At 52.4% G+C, this 19,877-nt stretch overlaps 2 protein-coding genes across 2 annotated transcripts; both read left to right on the top strand.

Annotated features, from left to right (window-relative positions):
• Window positions 1-1,739: 1,739 nt before the first annotated feature.
• Slc49a3 (solute carrier family 49 member 3) lies at window positions 1,740-9,401 on the top strand. The gene is made up of 10 exons (XM_051170723.1): window positions 1,740-2,093; window positions 5,103-5,261; window positions 5,541-5,754; window positions 5,915-5,991; window positions 6,440-6,577; window positions 6,663-6,779; window positions 7,165-7,317; window positions 7,581-7,738; window positions 7,942-8,051; window positions 9,028-9,401. Exons 1-10 carry the CDS (start codon window positions 1,914-1,916, stop codon window positions 9,300-9,302), a joined length of 1,581 nt encoding a protein of 526 aa, XP_051026680.1. The 5' UTR covers window positions 1,740-1,913; the 3' UTR covers window positions 9,303-9,401.
• An 8,836-nt stretch (window positions 9,402-18,237) lies between these two features.
• Atp5me (ATP synthase membrane subunit e) lies at window positions 18,238-19,372 on the top strand. Its single transcript, XM_051170467.1, has 4 exons — window positions 18,238-18,349; window positions 18,547-18,601; window positions 18,786-18,884; window positions 19,291-19,372. Exons 1-4 carry the CDS (start codon window positions 18,314-18,316, stop codon window positions 19,314-19,316), a joined length of 216 nt encoding a protein of 71 aa, XP_051026424.1. The 5' UTR covers window positions 18,238-18,313; the 3' UTR covers window positions 19,317-19,372.
• Window positions 19,373-19,877: the final 505 nt, after the last annotated feature.

Raw genomic sequence — 19,877 nt, 5'->3', positions numbered from 1 at the left:
TTAATCCCAACACTCGCGAGGCAGAGGCAGGTGGATCTCTGTAAGTTCGAGGCCAGCCTGGTCTACAAAGTGAGTCCAGGACAGCTAAGGATACACAGAGAAACTCTGTCTCGAAAAACCAAAACCAAAGCCAAACAAAACAAGACAAAAGAAAAAAAAAACCAAAAACCAAAAACAAAACCCTCACTTTTGATAGAAGTTGCAATTACCATATAGGCCAATTCAGAGAAAATTAGTATTAGCGAACATACTGCATTTGTCAGTACACGAGTAAGCCATGCTTATCCACTTCTTTAGGTCTTTGCTGGTTTCTTTCATTAGTGTTGTACCATTTTTAGCATGTAAGTGCTATACCCGTTTATAGCTGAGTGTTATCTTCAATGAGATCATGAGTGTATTGTTTTTCATTCTGGTTTACATAGTTGCCACATCGGTAGAGTGCTTAGGAATGCAGCTGTTGGTTGTGTACCGATCTTACCCTTGATAGCTTTGTCGGACTCACTCAGAACAGGAGCCCTAAGACAGAGCGCATGGAGGCCGGTCAGAAGATTTACTTTAAGCAGAGAGGTAGCCGAGACAATGGTCGCACTTGGTGACCTAAACCAGAGGCTCTGACAGGCAGGTTCTCACCCAAGCTAGAGCCCTGAACAGTGAAGCCTGAAAAGTCCTCTCCATCACTGGTGTCAGGAAACCAAAGGCCCCAGCCAAGGCAGCTCTAAGTCATGGGGGTGGTACTGAGGGGGCGGGGCTAAGGGTAAGGGGGAGAGGGCCCCCGCCCCCGCCCCCCAGGACCACAAACCTGATCTTGGCACTCAGGGTAGGACTGCCCTTTGCAAGGTATCACCAGGGCCCTGCGCATTCTCTCCTTCCTGGACAGGACTGCACCCCCAAATGGGATAGTCCGTTGGGCTTGCACACAGCCCCGCTAAGAACACACCAGAGGCAACGTTGTGCAGACCTGTACGGTTGACATGTTTATTAAAGATAGACAGCAAGGATGCCAGCCTAACGCTGCACAAGGGAGACTCCTGCTCAAAACCCAAGTCCCTAAAACTCAAGAAATGAACAAAAAAGGGAATTGTAATCCTGAGGGCAAGACCACAGGCATGTATTTGAGGGAGGAAAAGCCTCCTCACTGAAAGAAATCCCCCCTCTGTCCCTGCTTGTCCAGTCCCCTGTTCCTCCACAACACAGCCTGTTCCCGTCCCACCACCTCTTCACTCCCTCACACCAATATGAACAGGGCTTTTGACACAGCGGGCTTCTCTTGAACCAGACAGCCCAGACACTGTGGCCAAGGTCCAATTGAGTCTTGTCAGCTGCTTTAGCCCAGAGTCAGATGGCTTCTGACATCTTTGCCAGGCCTCAGAAAACAACCTACCCAGCGGAGCTGTTTCCGAGGGGCAAAGGCAAATTCAAGAGCCTGGAGTGGGGCTGGAAGCTGCCTGCCTGGGCAGGGTAGGCAGCAGGCTCAGCCTTTGCTCCTCCGGGTCCGCTCCACCCCGCCTCTTCCTCCTCTAGGAGGAGTCTGTGACAGGTCTGGATTGGAGGCTTTTGGGAAATCGATCCGGGCCTCCTCCTCCGGGTTGGCCTCGGACCTTTGTGGCTGTTTCTTGGGACCTCAAGAATTTGGGGGAATCTTTCAAAAAAATGCAAACTTTGCGGAAGTCTTAGAGACCCCTTTCCCGCACTTCCTGGTGCAGACCACACAGGCTGTGGTTTTTAAAAAAAGGGAAAAAAATTACCTCTTAAAGGAGTTTAATCCCTTCGGCTTCCACCATGCCCTCCCTCTCTGACGGAGGGTAACCCTGATTTCTTCAACACGACTTGTCCTTCGGGGCGGGGACTGTCCAGATCATTCCGCCCGGCCCTGCCCCTGGGACATTCTACCCGGGGCAGCGCTTTGCATTGAAATGCACGCGGGCGGCCTGCAGACACCCTGGACAGCTGGAGCTATGGAGGATGAGCTGAAAGCCTGTGACGGGCCAGGGACATCTGGGACCGCTGGAGACGCGCCGCCTGGTCCCCGCGTCTATGCACGCCGCTGGGTCTTCTTGCTGGTGGTCAGCCTCCTGAGCTGCTCCAACGCCATGGTACAAGGACGATGGGGCGGGCGGGGTGGGGTCTTTGCAGCAGCTCCAGCGCCAGTTTGCTTTTGCTCAGTCACTGGGACAGACCTTTCTTCTGGCTCAAGAAGTTGTAGAAGGGACAAGTAAGTGCCTGTCCCGCTTGGAATGGACCAGCCAGGGAAACAGATCTGTTAGTGTCTCAAGGGTCTCAGCCCCGCAACTTGTTGCTTCCTCATACTCTCCCTACCCCCCAAATGCTGATGTCAGGGGCCCTCCGCCTCTCCCTTCATCCTATCAGGCGCAGGGGGACTGCTGGTGATCCTCCCGAGGGATAGGCCCACAGGCACTTGAGCCTGAGTGGACGGAGAGCGTGGAGCTGCTACCACCCGCCGCTGAGGGACAGCCACTCAAGCCTTGACCTCTCTGATGTGGTCTCCCTAGTATGTGTGAAGGAACGTTGAGTCACACGCGGCCGCTGAGTCACACGCGGCCGCTCAGCTGGATGGGTTGCGTTTGGGCCATGCAGCTATGAGTTGTAACAAATAGACCTCAGGGAATGCCAAGTGGGCGGGGCCAAGAAGTTACTGGTCGCGATGGGAGGGGGGCACTGGCATTTCATGTGCCCAAAGCCTTTTCTTTTTCTCTCTCTCTTTCTTTCTTTCTTTCTTTTTTCGAGACAAGTTTCTCTGTGTAGCCTTGGCTGTCCTGGACTCCCTTTGTAGACCAGGCTGGCCTCGAACTCACAGCAATCCGCCTGCCGAGTGCTGGGATTACAGGCGTGCAGCACCATGCCGGGGGTCCAAAGCCTTTTCTTTTTCCCTGTTATGCTGGTTGTGAAGAAACAGCTTTGAGTAAAGGCCTACAAATCAGGGGGCCTGGAGTCAACTATCTGTAGCAATACCGGAAACTTCTCTCCTGATGGCTATCTTCGTTATCTGGGACTCGCTGCTACGGCTTGGCTCACAGGTCTCCTTTTTAACACTGGGAAACACAACTGGTTTGGGATAGATGCCTGCGGATATGTGCAGGGCTCAGTGCTTGGGTTTTACCTTTTTGGTGTCCGCTGACTCTAAGAATTGTGGTGGTCTTCGCTGGGTCCCCATTCTGACCAGTCCCTGCTCATTTGCCTGTAGCTGATGACTGGGCTCCAGGGCTCTGAGAGAGCAGCCTGGGAGGCAGGCACGGCAGAGCTCACGGTGAGGCCAAGAGATGGCCAGTGCTTTGCATGGGGAAGAGATGAAGGGCCGAGTCAGGGCAAGGCTGAGAGCTGGTTGGAGGCATTGATTGTCATTCTTACTCAGTTAAGTGAGGTGGATGGTTGTTGTTTTGTTCTTTCCCTCCACACATCTGTTACTGTGCACTTGCCCACTTGTATGTGGGGCTACAGGCTTGGGAGGAGCAAGGACACACTTGTGAGACTTGAGAGGTAGGCTCTGATTTTCTTGCTCAGCACAGCAGGTTTTGCTCTGTGAGGGCAGGCAGGTGGCAACTAGGCCGGACTGCATGGGGTGCTTTCTAAGCCTGGGAGATACAAGCCTGTCCCTTGTATTGTCCTGAGGAAAAGAAGGAAGGAGACGCAGCTGTTGCAGAACGTTGGTGTTTCCTGAGGCTTTGTGATAGAGAAAGCCTGAGACTCTCCGCTGAGCTATGGCAGGTATGGTCTGGGCCTACATCGTCTTCAGTGGGCTTCGTCAGGAACTTTGATTTGGGGCGCACCCTTGTTGGTCATGTATCGTTCTCTCTGCTGGTCTAAGTTTGGTGACTCCTCTTTTCTACTCAGCTCCCCTTATTTCTTCCAGAAAAACTTCCTCTATTTTGTACTTTTTTTGGGGGGTGGGGCGGGGAGTTGAGATAGGGTTTCTCTGTGTAATAGCTCTGATTGTTCTGGACTCACTTTGTAGACCAGGCTGGTCTCGAACTCACAGAGATCCACCTGCCTCTGTCTCCCAAATGCTGGGATTACAGGTGTGTGCACCATCACCACCCAGCCCCACTTTGAACTCTTCTGTTTGCTTGTGCTTTGTAATGTCTACGATGGGAGAATGTGAGGGGAGAGAGAGAAAGAGAAAGAGAGAGAGAGAGAGAGAGAGAGAGAGAGAGAGAGAGAGAGAGAGAGATGCCATCGGTTCCATTTCATCTGTGAAGAAGTCTTGGGCTCTGAACTCTTCTGTCCTTGGCTCTGTTCGGCCCCTCCTTGGTTTTCATGCATGTCCTGAGTCGCTAAGGCTTCATTATTCGTCTAGATGTCTGTCATAGGGTCTCCACTACACATCAGACCTCATAGTCTCCCCCAGAATGTGTTCCTTATCCATCGTGTCTCTGCACATTTCTCAACCACGAAACTCAGAACCATGGCTACCGGCTGCCTTCACGCCCACATCTCCCTGCCTACCCTGTGTGCTGCTCCAGGACTATGTCCTTAAGTGCTATGACCCACGCAGTATCCGGGATATACCGCCCGCTGAGATCATGGCTTCTCTGTCTCTCATTACTCACAGCCAAGTCTCATCTGCCCACTTTCCTCACTATTTTGTTTGTTTTGGTTTTGTTTTTCAAGACGGGGTTTCTCTGGCTGTCCTGGAACTCACTCTGTAAACCAGGCTGGTCTCAAACGCATAGAGATCCACCTGCCTCTGCCTCCCGACTGCTGGGATTACAGGCATGTGCCACCGCACCCAGCCCTTTCCACCACTTTTGACACTGTCTCCCAGGCAGTGGGCACTATCCCCACTGATTACCTTCAGCTTTCTCAGAGAATCAGGCCAATCCTAACGAGGTTCGTGTCCCCCTGCTAGGGTGTAGGCTGTAGGCCATGCCTGGCTGCCTTCCTGGTTTGTAAGAGGGTGAAGGTGCTTCTCTGGCCAGGTGACCCAGAATTTCTATTAGGCTGTGTCCCCATCGTCTTAACAGGCATGCCCACACACCCCTGCTCCCACCCTGAGGTAGCCAAATGACAATCATAGGCTTCAGCCAGTACAGAGCTGGCTAGGTGTTTATCTGTGGCCTGTGGCTGACTTAATGTATATCCCATAGCTGTGGCTGAGTTTTGCACCTGTGGCAGACACCATAGCACGCCACTTCTTACTGTCCATGGAGCAGGTCAACTGGCTGTCGCTGATCTACCTTGTGGTGTCCATCCCATTTGGCATGGCAGCCATCTGGGTTCTGGACTCTGTTGGGCTCCGTGCTGCGGTAAGTCAGATCCCGTCCTGTACTTGTACAGGTTGGGTGGGAGCCCGGGTTGGGTGGGAGCCTGGGTTGGGTGGGACCCTTTGACTTTGGGTGCAAAAACCTGGTCTCTTCAGATTTGACCCTACCAGTCCCACCAGCTGGGTACCCAGGCAAAGCAGCTTGGGGGTGGGGTGGGGAGGTAGATACTGGGGTATCCCTATAAGCTAGAGATGGGCATCTGGAGATGTGGGTGTGGAGGCTCTAGGCTGGCATATAGTCTTTGACTGTCCGTTCCTGCAGACTATCCTGGGTGCATGGTTGAATTTTTCCGGGAGTTTGCTACGTGCTGTTCCCTGCTTGGATGTCAGGATCCCCAATCCCTTTGCCTTCTTCTTGAGTGGGCAGGGCCTCTGTGCCTTGGCCCAGACCCTGGTCATCTCTTCTCCAGCCAAGCTGGCTGCCCTGTGGTTTCCAGAGCACCAGCGAGCCACGGCTAATATGATCGCCACTATGTGTGAGTCCTGGGATGGGACCTCAGCGACCCAGAGTCAGCTCACAGGCCTCTGCTCCCCACCTGGGGCCAAGACCATGGTGCCCCAACCAGGAAGGACTCAACCCAAGGAATGGGGTGAGGCCTGTCATAGCTGAGCTGATACAACTGTTTTTCTATTCAGCAAATCCTCTGGGCATCCTTATGGCAAATGTGCTGTCTCCTGCCCTAGTCAAGAAGGCAGAAGACATCCCTGTGATGGTGAGGGACTTATGATGAAAATCTTGCATGTGGCATGTGTGCTGTGTGAGCTTTGTGTACATAGCTCATATGCATATACAGTACATACAGTAGTTGTACGGGGGTGTGGTCTATGCACATATACGTCTGGTGTATACCCACACTTGTTGGTTATGGCATACCTGGGGTGTGGGAGCATGATATGCTTCTTATGTGGGGATGAGTTTGGAGCCTTGGGAAGTTGGGCTGATGTTATCGAGGAGGGAATCATCCCTGAGTGGTACTCTGAAAGATGGATACCACATGAAGCTATGAAGAGCCGCTGAGGGTGGGGTGATACAGCCCTCCAAAGTTGTAAGGTTGCCGACTCTGGAGATGAAAGGCTAGTAAGGTGGGCAGAGTAGGCTGAGACGTGTGTTACTGTGGCATCTTTGTGACACTCAGAACCTCTTCCCCCCCTCCCCCCCAGCTTGGCATCTACATTGTCCCTGCTGCCCTTGCCTGTCTGTTGGCCACTGCCTGCCTCTGGGAGAGTGTGCCTCCTACTCCACCCTCTGCAGGGGCTGCCAGCTCAACTTCAGAGAGTTTCCTCCACGGGCTCAAACTGGTAGGTTGTGTGGATTCTGGGGGCAGGGAAGCAAAGGTCAGAAGCCTGCTAGGACTCCTGAGGTAAGGGCTGTTTTTCCCTCTAGCTCATACAGAATAAGGCCTACGTTATCCTGGCCATCTGCTTTGGTGGTGGCATTGGTGTCTTCTCCAGCTTCTCGGCACTCCTGGAGCAGATCTTTTGTGCCAATGGCTACTCCAATGTAAGCAGTAGCCCTGCCTAAGGGGTGGGCTTTTCCCCTGCCGGGGTTACCTACTGCTCCTGAGCACTCAGAGTTCACCCCTGAAAGAGATGAGATCAACATCCCCTCATGGAGGTGGCAGTCATGGCTGCTTATATATCCCTGGGTCATGACCTTTGCCTCCTGACAGAGTGGTGAGTGTGGGTCTCTCATGGGCCATAGGCATACACCCAGGGTCTTTGGGGGTATCTGTCGGGTGCACATCGCAGGAAATCCATATTAGGAGGCAGCTTGACAGGGTTGTCTAGCCTTCTCCTCTGAAACTGTCCTAGTGATGACATGCCCTCAGGATCCCTGGTAGCTCCCTGCCTCCCGATGGCTCTCAGCTTTCCCTCCCCACTTCCAGGAGTTCTCAGGCCTCTGTGGGGCTCTCTTCATCGTGTTTGGGATTTTGGGGGCACTGCTTCTAGGCCTATACGTGGATCGGACCAAACGCTTCACCGAGGCCACCAAGATAGGCCTCTGTCTGACTTCCCTGACCGTCGTGGCCTTTGCTCTGGTGAGATTCAGCAGGAACAAAAACTATATGCCCCAGGACGGAGGGACACTGTGGCAGGCGGGTGGGTGAGGGGCAGCAGGTTCAGTGGTGGCTTGCCAAGAGCAAGTGCCTGAGTGTCAAGCCAGTTCTCCATCTGAGGGCAGCCCTGCGTAGGACTGGCTTCACTGCCACATCCATGTCACCCAGTCTAGAAGGCTCATGGGGAGGCGGTGTCTCACTGCCATGCCTGCTCCATTCTTCTTTACCCCCTTTGTTGGTACCAGATGTCCCAGCTGCAGGGGCAGACCTTCGCATTGGCCGCCATCTGCTCCCTCCTTGGGCTCTTTGGCTTCTCAGTGGCACCTGTGGCCATGGAGTTGGCAGTGGAATGCTCATTCCCTGTGGGCGAGGGCGCCTCAGCTGGTTTGATCTTTGTCCTGGGGTGAGTGTCCTTTTGCACTTGGCCACCTCTCTTGGGCATGGACTCCTTCGCTCACCCTGTGTCCTGGGCTGTGTGCAAGCCTGGGCCAGCTGCAGGGCATGTGTGGATAGAGGCAGTGACGCGTGTTGGGGTGGTGGGCATGGATGGTGTCCAGGGCTGTGGACAGAATTTTGCTTCCCAGGCTGAGTGCCCCGTGTGTCTAGGCAGGCGGAGGGCGCGCTCATCATGCTGCTGTTGACAGCGCTGACTGTGAGGCGAACGGGCCCATCCTTTTCTACCTGCGGGCAGGGCGAGGACCCTCTGGACTGGACGGGTGAGTGTCTGTGTCCCAGGCTTTGGCCCCGGACAGCTAAGACCAGACCAGGAAGATAAGGTATTAGGAGGCCTGGCCCAGATCTTGCAGATCTTGATCCCGGTTGCTCTTCAATCCCCCTGGGCAGCCACCAGTTGATGTTAAATAATATGGTTACATGCCTGGGGTTTGCTTGTGGGTGCTCAGGACCCTGACACAAATCCAGCATCAGTGTCCCCACCCCATGTGAGGTGTTTCAAAACACAGGGAAATAGAAACTGAGATCTTAGACAGATAAGGGCGGAAATCTCAGGAAAAAAAAAACAAAACAAACAAATAAACAAAAACAAGGACAGAGCCAGGTGGTGGTGGCACATGCCTTTAATCCCAGCACCTGGGAGGCAGAGGCAGGCAGATCTCTGTGAGTTCAAGGCCAGCCTGGTCTACAAAGTGAGCCCAGAATAGCCAAGAGACAAAGAAACCCTGTCTCAAAACAAAACAAACAAAAAACCAAAAAACAAATTTAAAAAACCCAACCAAGGACAGAAGTAGAAATATAGAGAAATATACAATTTTACATAGAAATATAGTGACAGGGACAGAGAGAGAGGGACAAAGAGTCTACCTGGACAGACAGAAGGGGTGGGGGGGGATTATATTTAGACAGAAATAGAGACAGAGATGCAAGAGATACAAAGACACAGGAAGATTTATGGGGAAACAGACACACACACATAGAGATTTGGAGATGAGAGTGGGTAGTGCTCAGTCACACATCCATGCCCTGTAACTCAGGATTCCTAGCTTTCGGAGCCTGGGTCTGGGAACATCCTGACAGCTGTGCAGGGCTGAGACCAGTGCTCTTTCCTGGCTTCTGTACAGTCACCATCACTGGGGTCAGCTGGGTCAGATCCACCAAGTCGTGGCTACGGCGGGAGTCTGGGGCTCTGTCTTTTGCCTGAACCGCTGAAGGATGGGCCTGTGCTTGTGTCCTTAGAGTCCCTGCTGGTGCTGGCCGGTCTATGTACCCTTTTCACCTGTGTCTTGGTGCTCTTCTTCAAGACCCCATACCGGCGCCTAGAGGCCGAGTCTGGAGGACCCCCTTCTCCCGGGATGTCTGCCAGGGAGCCACGGAATATACGCCCCACCCACGTACCACCCCTTGAGACTCCTGGTTTGAATCCTTCAGCTGGTGCCTTGACGGGAGCACCTGGTTCTCTCTCCAAAGGACACTCAGAATGGGCAGAGACCATGGCCAGAGATGTCTTGTAAAGCGTGGGCTTCATAGGATCTCTTTTATTGTGCCAGCCACTCTAAAATCTCTGACAGAGACACAGAACCCTTTAGCATACCAGGGTATGACAGGATGGCCTTTGGCCCTCAGGGTAGACTACGGTTAAATTGGAAATAACTGTTGTCATATGGATACTGGTGTGTAAGAGTGGACTCTGACCAAGCCAGACTTGTGATGGGTGCTGCAGCAAGGCCTGTGCAGGAGCAAAGGGAGTGAGCTGGGGACTCCTGGCATAAGACTGGAGGGAGGCCAGGTGTGGTGGTGCACACCTTTAATCCCAGCACTCGGGAGGCAGAGGCAGGTGCATCGCTGTGAGTTCGAGGCCAGCCTGGTCTACAAAGTGAGTCTAGGACAGCCAAGGCTACACAGAAAAACCCTGTCTCAAAAAAAAAAAAAAAAAAAGACTTGGGGGAGTTCTGAAGGCTATAACATGGCCAGTCTGAGATAGCAGGTGTAGGAAAGATCTTGTCTCCACTGTATGATCAGACATTGAGCCTGATTCTAAACCAGCACAGAGGGCGGTGAGCTGGTCTAAAGCAGAGTGGTGAGCAGAGGGGCCTCTAGTGGTCATATGCCTCCCAATGAAAACTCACTGGTAAGTTTGTGTGTCTAACTATTAAACTAGCTGCAGCTTGCAGCCTGGATGATGAAGCAGCTTATCCCTCCTCCTCCTCCTCCTCCTCCTCCTCCTCCTCCTCCTCCTCCTCCTCTGCTTGCAGCCTGGACGATGGAGCAGCTTATCCCTCCTCCTCCTCCTCCTCTTCCTCCTCCTCCCCCACATGGGTAATCATATAGCTCAGCACTTTTTAGTAATCTAGGTTGCCAGGCACATCAATGAAAGCGAACTCCAGCATCTGATTCGCCTAAGACTGAGCCCAAGGTGGGGAGGGGAGGGTATTGGTGGGGGGAGTCAAGTTGGTGGTAGTGGGGGAGGGGGAGGGGGTGGGGGAAGTTGCGGGGGGAGAGATAAGGTTCTCGGGTTCCAGCAGCCCAGGAACAGTAAATTGCATGCACTGAACTCCATTCAGTGGATTTCTGGGTCTTATGTGACCCGTTAAGGGGGAGGGGGGGAAAGATGGGCAGAGGACCAAGGGCGGGGGGGGAGGGGGAGGGTTGTACGCTAGATGGGGTCAGGAGAGACTTTGGAGGAAGGGGGCAAGACAGGGGAGAAGGGAAGGTATAAGGAAAAGAGGGATGGAGGGGAGAAAGGGGTGGTACACTGGGAGTAATGGTGGTCAGTACATGGAACAGACAAGCTGGGGCCTAGACCTTATTCCTGCCTCTTAGTCGGCCGCTTCTATTATTGGGCTAGCCAGCAGCAGGGTGGTGATGTATCCCTCTAGCCACCCTCTGATATACTTGGGCTGCCTTGTATGTCCTACCCACCTGTCATCAAAGCCCATGTGCCTAATGGTCCTCCATGAGTCACAGAGGGGACCTGATGGGTTAAGAGGCAAATGCCTGGGACACCAGAATGTTTCCTTTCCCTAGTGCTATGTGGAAGGGATCCACCTGTGAAAGGGGCTTAAACCGGCAATAGATGAATAGACAATGTCAGGAGAGACAATGCCCAAATGTCAGGAATGACCTTTCCCTTAGTTATTGCAAATGACTCTGCTCTGGGGGGGGGGGGGGGGTCTCAGGGTGGCTATTTAAGTTCCTTGGAGCTAGGGCTCAGGAGGGGCTGGTGAGGTGGGCTTAGGGCCCAGGCACTGTGCCTCTTCTTAGGGTAGGTGTCCCGCAGACCCAAGCCAGCTCCCTCGATTCTTTGTGGATGCTGCCATTGCCTTCAGGTTGAGCATCTTGAAGACATTTAGGAGTCTGTAGTTGAGCCTGCCTACAAAGAGGCTTTCAGAGTCCTGTCTTGTCCTAGAGCTTCACGTGCTCAGTCTTGCTGCACAGTCTGAGGAGTCTTTCCTGTTCCTGGGCCCCAAGGACCCCTGCTGTTCACTCTAAGAGGAAACTATTCTCAGATAGCCATGGGTGGCCCTGGCTTCCATTTGAGGGTCAGGGCTCTGAGAATGGCAGAGGCTACATAGGGTTGGGTAGATGGGGGATAAGGCTTGGGGACTACTGAGAGAAGTTTCTCAAGGGATGTTCCCTAGGACAGCTCAGATGTCTAATTGCAACTTTGTACCAGGACAGGCTGAGGGGCTACCATCCCAGGGGACTGGACAACTGCAGAGTGAACCTAGGTAGCCCGGCAGTGACATAGCTACTCTTTCCCTTACACAAGCCATCAGAAGGCTTTGTTCTGCCAAGGGTGCTGCATTTCCAAGGCCTCATGGCCCGTTAATGGCCAAAGGCCTGGGGATCTGATCTATCCCAGGCATCTATGTAAAATATCTAGAGTTTTTGTTGTTGTTGTTTGTTTGTTTTTTTACTTTAAGTATCTGCAGGTTTTTTTTTTTAACATATTTTTTTAAAGTTTTAAAATTTATGTGCACTGGTGTGAGGGTGTCAGATCTTGGAGTTACAGACAGTTGTGAGCTGCCACGTGGGTGCTGGGAATTGAACCTAGGTCCTTTGGAAGAACAGATGGTGCTCTTAACCACTGAGCCAACTCTCCAGCCCAGTATCTGCAGTTTTAAGTACTAGGAACTAAGCACTGTCAGGTGGCTGAGCTGAGGGCTGTTCCTAGCAGAGCTCACTACTTATCCCTCCAAACACGTTCAGAAACATCAGGAAGATTCCTTGAGTATGACATCTGCCTTGTTGTCCTTGACATTAGGTTTGTCCGTTGCTAGCATGGGCAGGAGTGGGTGTTCAGTGGGGCCACACTGTCATCCCCAGCTCCCACTGTCCTTGGCCCAACAGGACAGCCTACATCTGCCATCCCCATCGGGACTCCAGAGCAGTACTGAAGCACACGTGGGCAGAGGGGAGGCCCGAGTGTGGGGAATACAGGCTGGGGCCAAGCAGGTCACTTCAAATCTACAGGCACCATCTGCCGTGGAGGAGAGAGAAAGTGGAGGACTGTTTCCTATTTTTCAAATATAGGGAAGGTAGGCACTAGGGAACCCCAACCCCAGGGAAGAAGTAACTGCCTTTCCTGGCTTCCAAAATTCCCCTGCCCCCAACTCAGGAGTGTGTTGTGGTAGGCAACTGAGACAACAGGGAGGGCTGTGTACCAGCAGAAGTGGCTTGGAGAGGCTGGGAGAAGAGCAGTTATCTGCGTGTGAAATCCTGAGTAGGCCTAACCCACCCACACGCTCTGCTAAGCCCACAGGTGAGCCTGAGAGGAGCATGGGGGTGTAGGGGAGGGGAATAGGGCTGGCTGTGTCATCCACTGGGTTGTCTCTCCTGCCCCTGCCTCAATCAAACCCAGCCCATGTTTTTCTAACCACCCTGGACATGCTCTGCTAGTTCTAAAACAAAACAAAACAAAATAACAACAACAAAAACCTAGGGTGCACTCGGGAGGCAGAGGCAGGCAGATCTCTGTGAGTTCGAGGCCAGCCTGGTCTACAAAGTGAGTCCAGGACAGCCAAGGCTACACAGAGAAACCCTGTCTTGAAAAAAACCAAAACAAAACAAAAACCTAGGGTCTTAAATAGCTACCCTGAGACCCAGAGAACAGAGTCCTTTGGAATAACTAAGGGACACTAAACAAACCTAGAAGTGGCCATACCACCCCCAAAATATAAGGGTGTGTCAGCATTTAGGGGCAATGCCCTCTCACACCCACTCAGGGAAGCATGTCTTAGAGGCCCTCTTTGCCAACACAGCTGTCTCTGTTCTCAGCCATGAGCACGAAGGCCTGGGAGCCATTGCCAGAATTACTGCCCTGCTGGTGGCCAAGCTTTGCTCTAGCTCCTACCCTTTACTCCCACACCTGGCTCTGTTCCATCAAGGGGACAGATACACCCAAAGCCACATGTGTCATCTTGTGCCAGCTGTGGGAGGTGCTGCTCCCGCAGACCAGCGCCAGGAACAGTGAAGAGAGAAGAGAGAGGTGAGTCTGTGGTAGGGAAAACTGAACAGCTGGTTAAGGGAAACCAACCATTGGGGGGCAACTAGTTACAGTAACTAGCTGTTGAGGAGAGGTTGAGGAACGGAGGAGAAAAGAAATACTGGGAGACCAAGGCGTATGCGGTATAAGCTGAGGTTTAAAAATTTTTTTTATTAATTTATTCATATTACATCTCAATTGTTATCCCATCCCTTGTATCCTCCCATTCCTCCCTCCCTCCCATTTTCTCCTTACTCCCCTCCCCTATGACTGACTGAGGGGGACCTCCTCCCCCTGTATATGCTCATAGGGTATCAAGTCTCTTCTTGGTAGCCTGCTATCCTTCCTCTGAGTGCCACCATGCTTCCCCATCCAGGGGCCGTGGTCAAATATGGGGCACCAGAGTTCGTGTGAAAGTCAGTCCCCACTCTCCACTCAACTGTGAAGAATGTCCTGTCCATTGGCTAGATCTGGGTAGGGGTTCGAAGTCTACTGCACGGATTGTCCTTGGCTGGTGCCATAGTTTGAGAAAGCTGAAGGGTTTAAAGCCCAGGAGAACTTTTCCTTTCTCTGTCTCTCTCACAAGCTTCGTGTCTGTCTGTCTCTGTCTCGCTTGCTGTCTGCTGTCACTAGCTCGCTTCTTGCTGTTGTCACGCGCATTTCTACCTCTCTTCTTGCTGTTATGCGTCTTCCTATCTCTCTTGCTGTCCCTCTCACTCTAGCTTACTCTCTCACATCTGTTACTTGCTTGCCGTTCTCCTTGGGCCAACCCCAGTATTTTATTTAAAGTGAAGCTCAGTTTTTTTATTGCAGATTACATGATGATTTTCCTCACCTTTTACAATCAGGGCATTCAAAAATCAACAAAGCAAAAGAGCAGTCTAACAAGGAATTACAAAAAGTTCTGTATAACCTACAATAAAGCATATGGCAAAAACCAATCAATTTCCAAGCAATGGTCAGCATGACCTGATTATTGTTTCTTAAAAATACTTAGGAAAGTTTAATCACAAATTTCCCCGGGGGTTAAAGCCATTGTATTTACAAGATTGCCACAGCAACATAGTTTGAGCTAAATGGTCTCTAATAAAGAAAAAAACTTCACTTACTCCCAGTGCCAAACTAACAGCTGTGCTATTGGAGCCTCGGCTAACTGCCAAGGGGTCCTCTATTGTAAAATAGCTGTAAAGCATGATGTTCCAAGCCCACCTTCTAGTGCCCTCAAAGCAGATTCTAAAAAAACTTTTCTATAGGTAACAGTATCCAGCCAGGCACTATTATGTCAAAGTCCTTACTTTCTTCCAAGTAGTTTCTGCTTGGGTGCTCACAGTCAGAGTGGGGCGGGGGGGGGGGGGGGGGACGGGACACGACACTCTTATCATTGTCTCAAGCCTTTGGCCAGATGCCCTCTTTCAACATTCTCTTGGGTAAAAGTTTTCCCTATATGAACTTACTGCTGAAAAATAAAACAAGTTTTAGGAGAAAAGACAGATTTTTAGAAAAACTACACCTGGACCATACATAATATTTGAGCACAGCGGTGATCAGCTGGAAATCTTTGGAACTTTGTCAAGCGAAGCCTCAAACAGCTGATCTGCATGTCTAGAGATCAGGCTGGACAGTCGGAGGTCTCTGGGACTTTGTCAAGCAAAGCCTCTATGACTTGTCCTCGTGTCTGTGGCAGTGAGTGGCTCCCAGAGAGCAAAGGCAGACTAGTCTCCTAGAACTTCTAGATGTGGATCTGCTCAGAATCGGAGAAGACATTGGTGGGGGCCTTCTGGGTAGGCTGTGCTGTTTTCCTCTTCCTGGCCTTCCTGCTGTCTTGAGAGGCAGGAGTGCCAAGGATGGGGGCTTTGAGGTAACTAGGGGAACACTTGGGGACAGACCATGTTTTTGGAGATTTAACTCACAGGATGCGGGAACTGTGGCACTGGAGGGTCCAAGCAGGGTAAATAGATTCCAAGGACGGGCTCACTCCTGGCATCCAGCTTTCTGAAGGCCCAGACCTCCCTCATTTCTTTCCAGTTTGTCACCATGACAGCTGAGGGGCATATATCTCTACACCCACAGTGAGTCTATCACATGAACAAACACAAAGACTTCCACCATGTGCAAGTACACTTGAATGCCCCCTGCCCACCACCTACCTCCCTTGCTGCCTGCTCACCATGCCTGAGTCTTGCCTGCCCAGGATCCAGCTCCTGCCTGTCTTAAGATGCTCCCTGGTCTCCTAAGACAGCTCAGAATTTACTTGCCACTTCCTACAAGGACAGGCTGAGGACTGCCATCTGAGGGGACTGGACAACTGCAGACTGAACCTAGGTAGCCTGATAGTAACTCAGAAACCTCTTCTCTCAGCTCAGCCACCAGAGGTTTTACTCTGCCAAGGACTCTGCATCTCTAGGGCCTGTGCCACATAAGTGGCCAAAGGCTGGGGGTCTGAGTTATCCTAGGCAACTGGGCCAGCTGCCAGTGCGGCAGAAACTATAGGTGCTGAGGACAGCACGCCATCTTTTCAAGACCAGCAGAGATGGTATAAACAGCTTTGGCTCAATTTTTTTGGGGGGGTGGTGGTGGTGGTGGATTGTTTTGTTTTTCAGATAGGGTTTCTCTGTCATCCCTGCCTGACCTGGAACTCACCTTGTAGAGCAGGCTGGCCTCGAACTCAGAGATTGACCTGTCTTCCTCCTGAGTGCATTAAAGGCATGTGCAACCGCCACCTGTGCAAGACTTTATGTTTCATTCTGTGTGCATCAAGCCTTTCAAGGCACTAATTTTACTTTCTGATTACTTGGCAGACCCAGGAACCATTCTGAGGCCACTGCCAGCCCTTGAAATCCTTAACCCTGCTTCCTTTCCAAACCCTGACATCTTCCACAGTGTGCACTGTCAGGGGTCCTGTTCCCCCCAAGGTTATAGCCTCAGTTACAGAAGCTCCTTCCCAGGTGCTACCTCAGGCCACAGGGGAATTAGCAGAAGTGGGAGTTTGTCCAGGGTTAGGAGTTGTAGTGGAGAGAAAAGGGCCTCGGTTGGGCTTAGCCCGGCTACAGGGGTGGTGAGTTCTGACTGTGAGAGGGCCACAAGACCCCAGGGATGAGCTGGGCTGAGCCTGGGCACAGCACTAAAGATAGCAGCACATTTGGAAAATTTAGATCCTGCACACAGCTGTCTCCAACAGGTGCCAAACCCTCCCGGTGGTGTCCTGAGCTATGTGGAACCTTAACTACCCCTGCTGCCCCCACCGATGACCCTGAGCTGCAGCAGATGCCAGGATGTTCGTGTGTATGCTTATGCCAGTGTGTGTACTGGGTGCCTCTCCTGCCTCTACTCCTCCATGTGGCTTCTGCACACCCACCCCGCAACCCACACTCCCCTTGGGTCCCAGAGCACTTTCAGTCCTGGAACCCTGAGCTGCTGAGGGTCTGGTTTAAGATCTAGTGGAGGGGCCAGGCGGGCAGGGGGTGCACACCTTTAATCCCAGCACTTGGGAGGCAGAGGCAGGGAGACCTCTGAGCTCCACAGCAGCCTGGTCTACAAAGCGAGTCAAGGACATGCACGGCTACACACAGAGAAACAAAAGGTCTAGTGAGGGAAACCTGTTCGGTTACTTGAGGTTATCAAGAGCAGGAAAGGGAGGGGTCTCGAGTGCGGGTGCCTTGTAGGTCAGCATGCCTTTGCAGCTCCCCTGGGGAGCAATGGGTTAGAGGGAGGGCAGGGGCCTGCCTTTTTTGCCCAGGCTCAGGTAGGAATGGGGGTGGGGGGTGGGGAACTGAAGATCAGACTTTTATCAAAGGCAAGAAAAGAGTATGTGGTGCACCTGTGGTGTGTATGGTGTATCTCTGTTCCAAGTTTAGGGAACTTTCTAGGATTCCAACAGAGGAGCCCAGGGCTCAGACTCCACACCAAAGGCAGGCAGAGTTCCAGGCTATAGGCCAGTGGGTTCTCTTCGGACAGCCCATGATAGCTGAGCACTTATGGACTGTGCACCTTTCCAAGCCCTGGTGCAACGCAAAACTGAGGAGGCTGGCTCATAGCCTTAGGGAGATTTCAAGTCACTCATTGGATTTTGGATGCAACGGAACCAACGTAGTGGCTATAACCTTACCGTTTCTGACTTGTACGGAGACTGCACGCCAACAGTGGACGCAGCTGTTAATCACCGTATCTACTGCTTGCCCCATCCCTGGACAACTTCTGTCAAGGCCAGTGATTTTCAACCTTCCTAACGCTGTGACCCTTTTAATGTAGTTCCTTATGTGACCCCGGCGCCATAAAATTATTTTTATTGCTAACTTATAACTGCAATTTTGCTAATGTTTTGAGTCGTAATGCAAATATTTTTGGAAATAGAGATTTGCCAAAGGGATCGCAACCCACAAGTTGAGAACTGCTCGTTAAGGCAGGCACAGCTGCTAGAGAGGCACCCACCCTGGGGACGGGGCCTGCCGAAAGACAGTTTGGCGAGCTGGGTGCTTCGTGGTCCAGCCCCATGAAGCCCAGAGAAGGGGTCATTAGGGGCTCCGCACTTGGGGTTCCGAGAGTGCGGGCGGGGATACCCAGGGGTTAGCCCCATTTGGATGACCATCACCTGTAAGACCCAAAACCTCCTGAGGTGGAAGTCACACACTCTGGGCCGGCAATTGCAGGAAAAGCCTGGAAGGTTGCAGACCTCTCGGGAAGATAGGGCCCGTACAAGAATCTCTGTAATCTCATCCCCACACCCAACAAGCCGCCCAGGTTTGCTCATCTGTTCCAAGAGATGAAGGGATTGTTAATCTGCTCCAGTCCAGAACAAGTGGGCGACCGGATTCTAGGGCTGGTCGGTCGTCTGCGCTGAAGTGACGTGACCCCGCGTCACCACCCTTCTGAGCCATCTCGCTCGCATAGCCTGGAGTTCTCGCACTGCTGCTATCCTCCGGTCGCTAGGGGGCGTGTCTTCGCTGTGGCGCATGCGCTTACCTGGCTCCGGGAGGCGTCTTGCCCTCTCGCTGTGTCTTCCGCCTCCGTTGAGCTTCCGGTGCGAAGGTCACGGACAAGATGGTTCCCCCGGTTCAGGTCTCTCCGCTCATCAAGGTGAATCCTCCTCACCGTCGCTGCGCGGTCCCCAGAGCCCCTGCATGCCCCCTTTCCCTTCCCCTGACTTAGCATTGCCCACCCTCCAGATTACCTCCTGTGGTCTCGAGGCAGCCTTGGCCCTGGCGACCCCTTGCACTCCCCATCCCTCGTCCCCACTTCGTGTGCGCCTTCAGCCCTAATGTTTTGTTCTGCAGTTCGGCCGATACTCCGCCCTGGTCCTCGGCATGGCCTACGGCGCCAAACGCTACAGTGAGTTCGGGGACCGGGAGTGCGGGATTCCTGGCTTCGTAGGACTGCTCGGGAGGGAGATGACGCTGGGCCCACGGGGGGTGGGGGGCGGATGCAGATGGGAACAGCTACCCGGAGGTTCTGCAGTCAGCTTTTTCACGAAGCAGCATTTTTAGGGAAGAAGTTAATCGCGTCTCCTCCCCAGGTTACCTAAAACCCCGGGCAGAGGAGGAGAGGCGAGTAGCAGCAGAGGAGAAGAAGAGACTAGACGAGCTAAAACGCATCGAGCGAGAACTGGCCGAAGGTATGGCATTTCGCCCCTCCTCCCACCCCCGCGGTTTCTGGAAGTAGTTGATGGTTGGTGGACCAGGGGCCGCCTCTCATCCCATGGCGCTTGTGGCCGGTGCTGGGCTCCGCGGGGCCCGCTGGAGTGTGGAGGCCATGCTGCCTCTTGTCTTGGGGAAAGGGGTGGGGGCATCTGCAAACGGCACAGCCTTCAGAGAGGCTCCTGTCGAGCGGGCTTTCTGACCACTCTGGATTTCCTGCAGATTCCGGTCAGATGCAGAGGGCAGTGGGGATGCGAGGATTGGTTTTAGTGATGAGTTAGGTTCTCTTAGAAGTAGGTTCTGGATTGCTTAAAACCGAAATCCTGACATCCTTGTAAGTGGCCTGGGATGTGTTATAACGTGTGACGTGGTCTCTCTTTTCAGCTCGAGATGACAGCATTCTCAAGTGAGGCGCCAGTGAGCTTGTCTTTAGTCGCTGAGGATGAATAAAGCTTTGTTGTGTGATGCCCTGGCTCCCTCTCTTTACTGCCTTGGTTGTTTGCTTCTATGCACCATCTCTGGTTGTGTCCTGATTTTTCCCTCAGATAGGGACAGAGGGGGTGGTGAGTTTCAAAGGAATTAATGATCATTACCCAACACACACACATACACACACACAATGACGCTCAGAAGCATGTGAGTGATTCAGAGTTTTGATCACACCATGAACCTCAAGATTTGTGTCACTTATGGAATACCCCGTTTTTAGTTGTGTGGCTCAGCCTTAGCACACACCTTTAATACAAGAGCTTTCTGCTTGAATATTGCAAACAGGATTAAATAAAGTCAACCATAGCCAAGAGGCAGAACAAGCAACTAGTTGACAGGAAGTAAACATAGGATTATTATTATTATTATTATGAAGAAGAAGAAGAAGAAACCATAGAGAGGAAGTCCGGAGGACGAACAGAGCTGCACAGGAAGAAGGGACATTGAGCTTAAAGGAGGCTGTTTGAGAAAGAGGGGTTCCT

This window comes from Acomys russatus, chromosome 28 (assembly GCF_903995435.1).
Source record: "Acomys russatus chromosome 28, mAcoRus1.1, whole genome shotgun sequence".
Taxonomy (NCBI): Eukaryota; Metazoa; Chordata; class Mammalia; order Rodentia; family Muridae; genus Acomys; species Acomys russatus.
Note: the sequence above shows the minus strand (reverse complement) of the source record. Positions and strands in the feature narration are given on the sequence as shown.

What these genes read in the sequence shown, in the direction of transcription:
- Slc49a3 (XM_051170723.1), top strand. Translation starts at nt 1,914, where the DNA reads ATGCACGCGGGCGGCCTGCAGACACCCTGGACAGCTGGAGCTATGGAG. An exon ending in TGAGCTGCTCCAACGCCATG is followed by an intron (nt 2,094 to 5,102) that starts GTACAAGGACGA and finishes TATATCCCATAG; the next exon opens with CTGTGGCTGAGTTTTGCACC. An exon ending in TCCTCCACGGGCTCAAACTG is followed by an intron (nt 6,578 to 6,662) that starts GTAGGTTGTGTG and finishes TTTTCCCTCTAG; the next exon opens with CTCATACAGAATAAGGCCTA.
- Atp5me (XM_051170467.1), top strand. Translation starts at nt 18,314, where the DNA reads ATGGTTCCCCCGGTTCAGGTCTCTCCGCTCATCAAG. An exon ending in AGGTCTCTCCGCTCATCAAG is followed by an intron (nt 18,350 to 18,546) that starts GTGAATCCTCCT and finishes TTTGTTCTGCAG; the next exon opens with TTCGGCCGATACTCCGCCCT. An exon ending in CTACGGCGCCAAACGCTACA is followed by an intron (nt 18,602 to 18,785) that starts GTGAGTTCGGGG and finishes TCTCCTCCCCAG; the next exon opens with GTTACCTAAAACCCCGGGCA.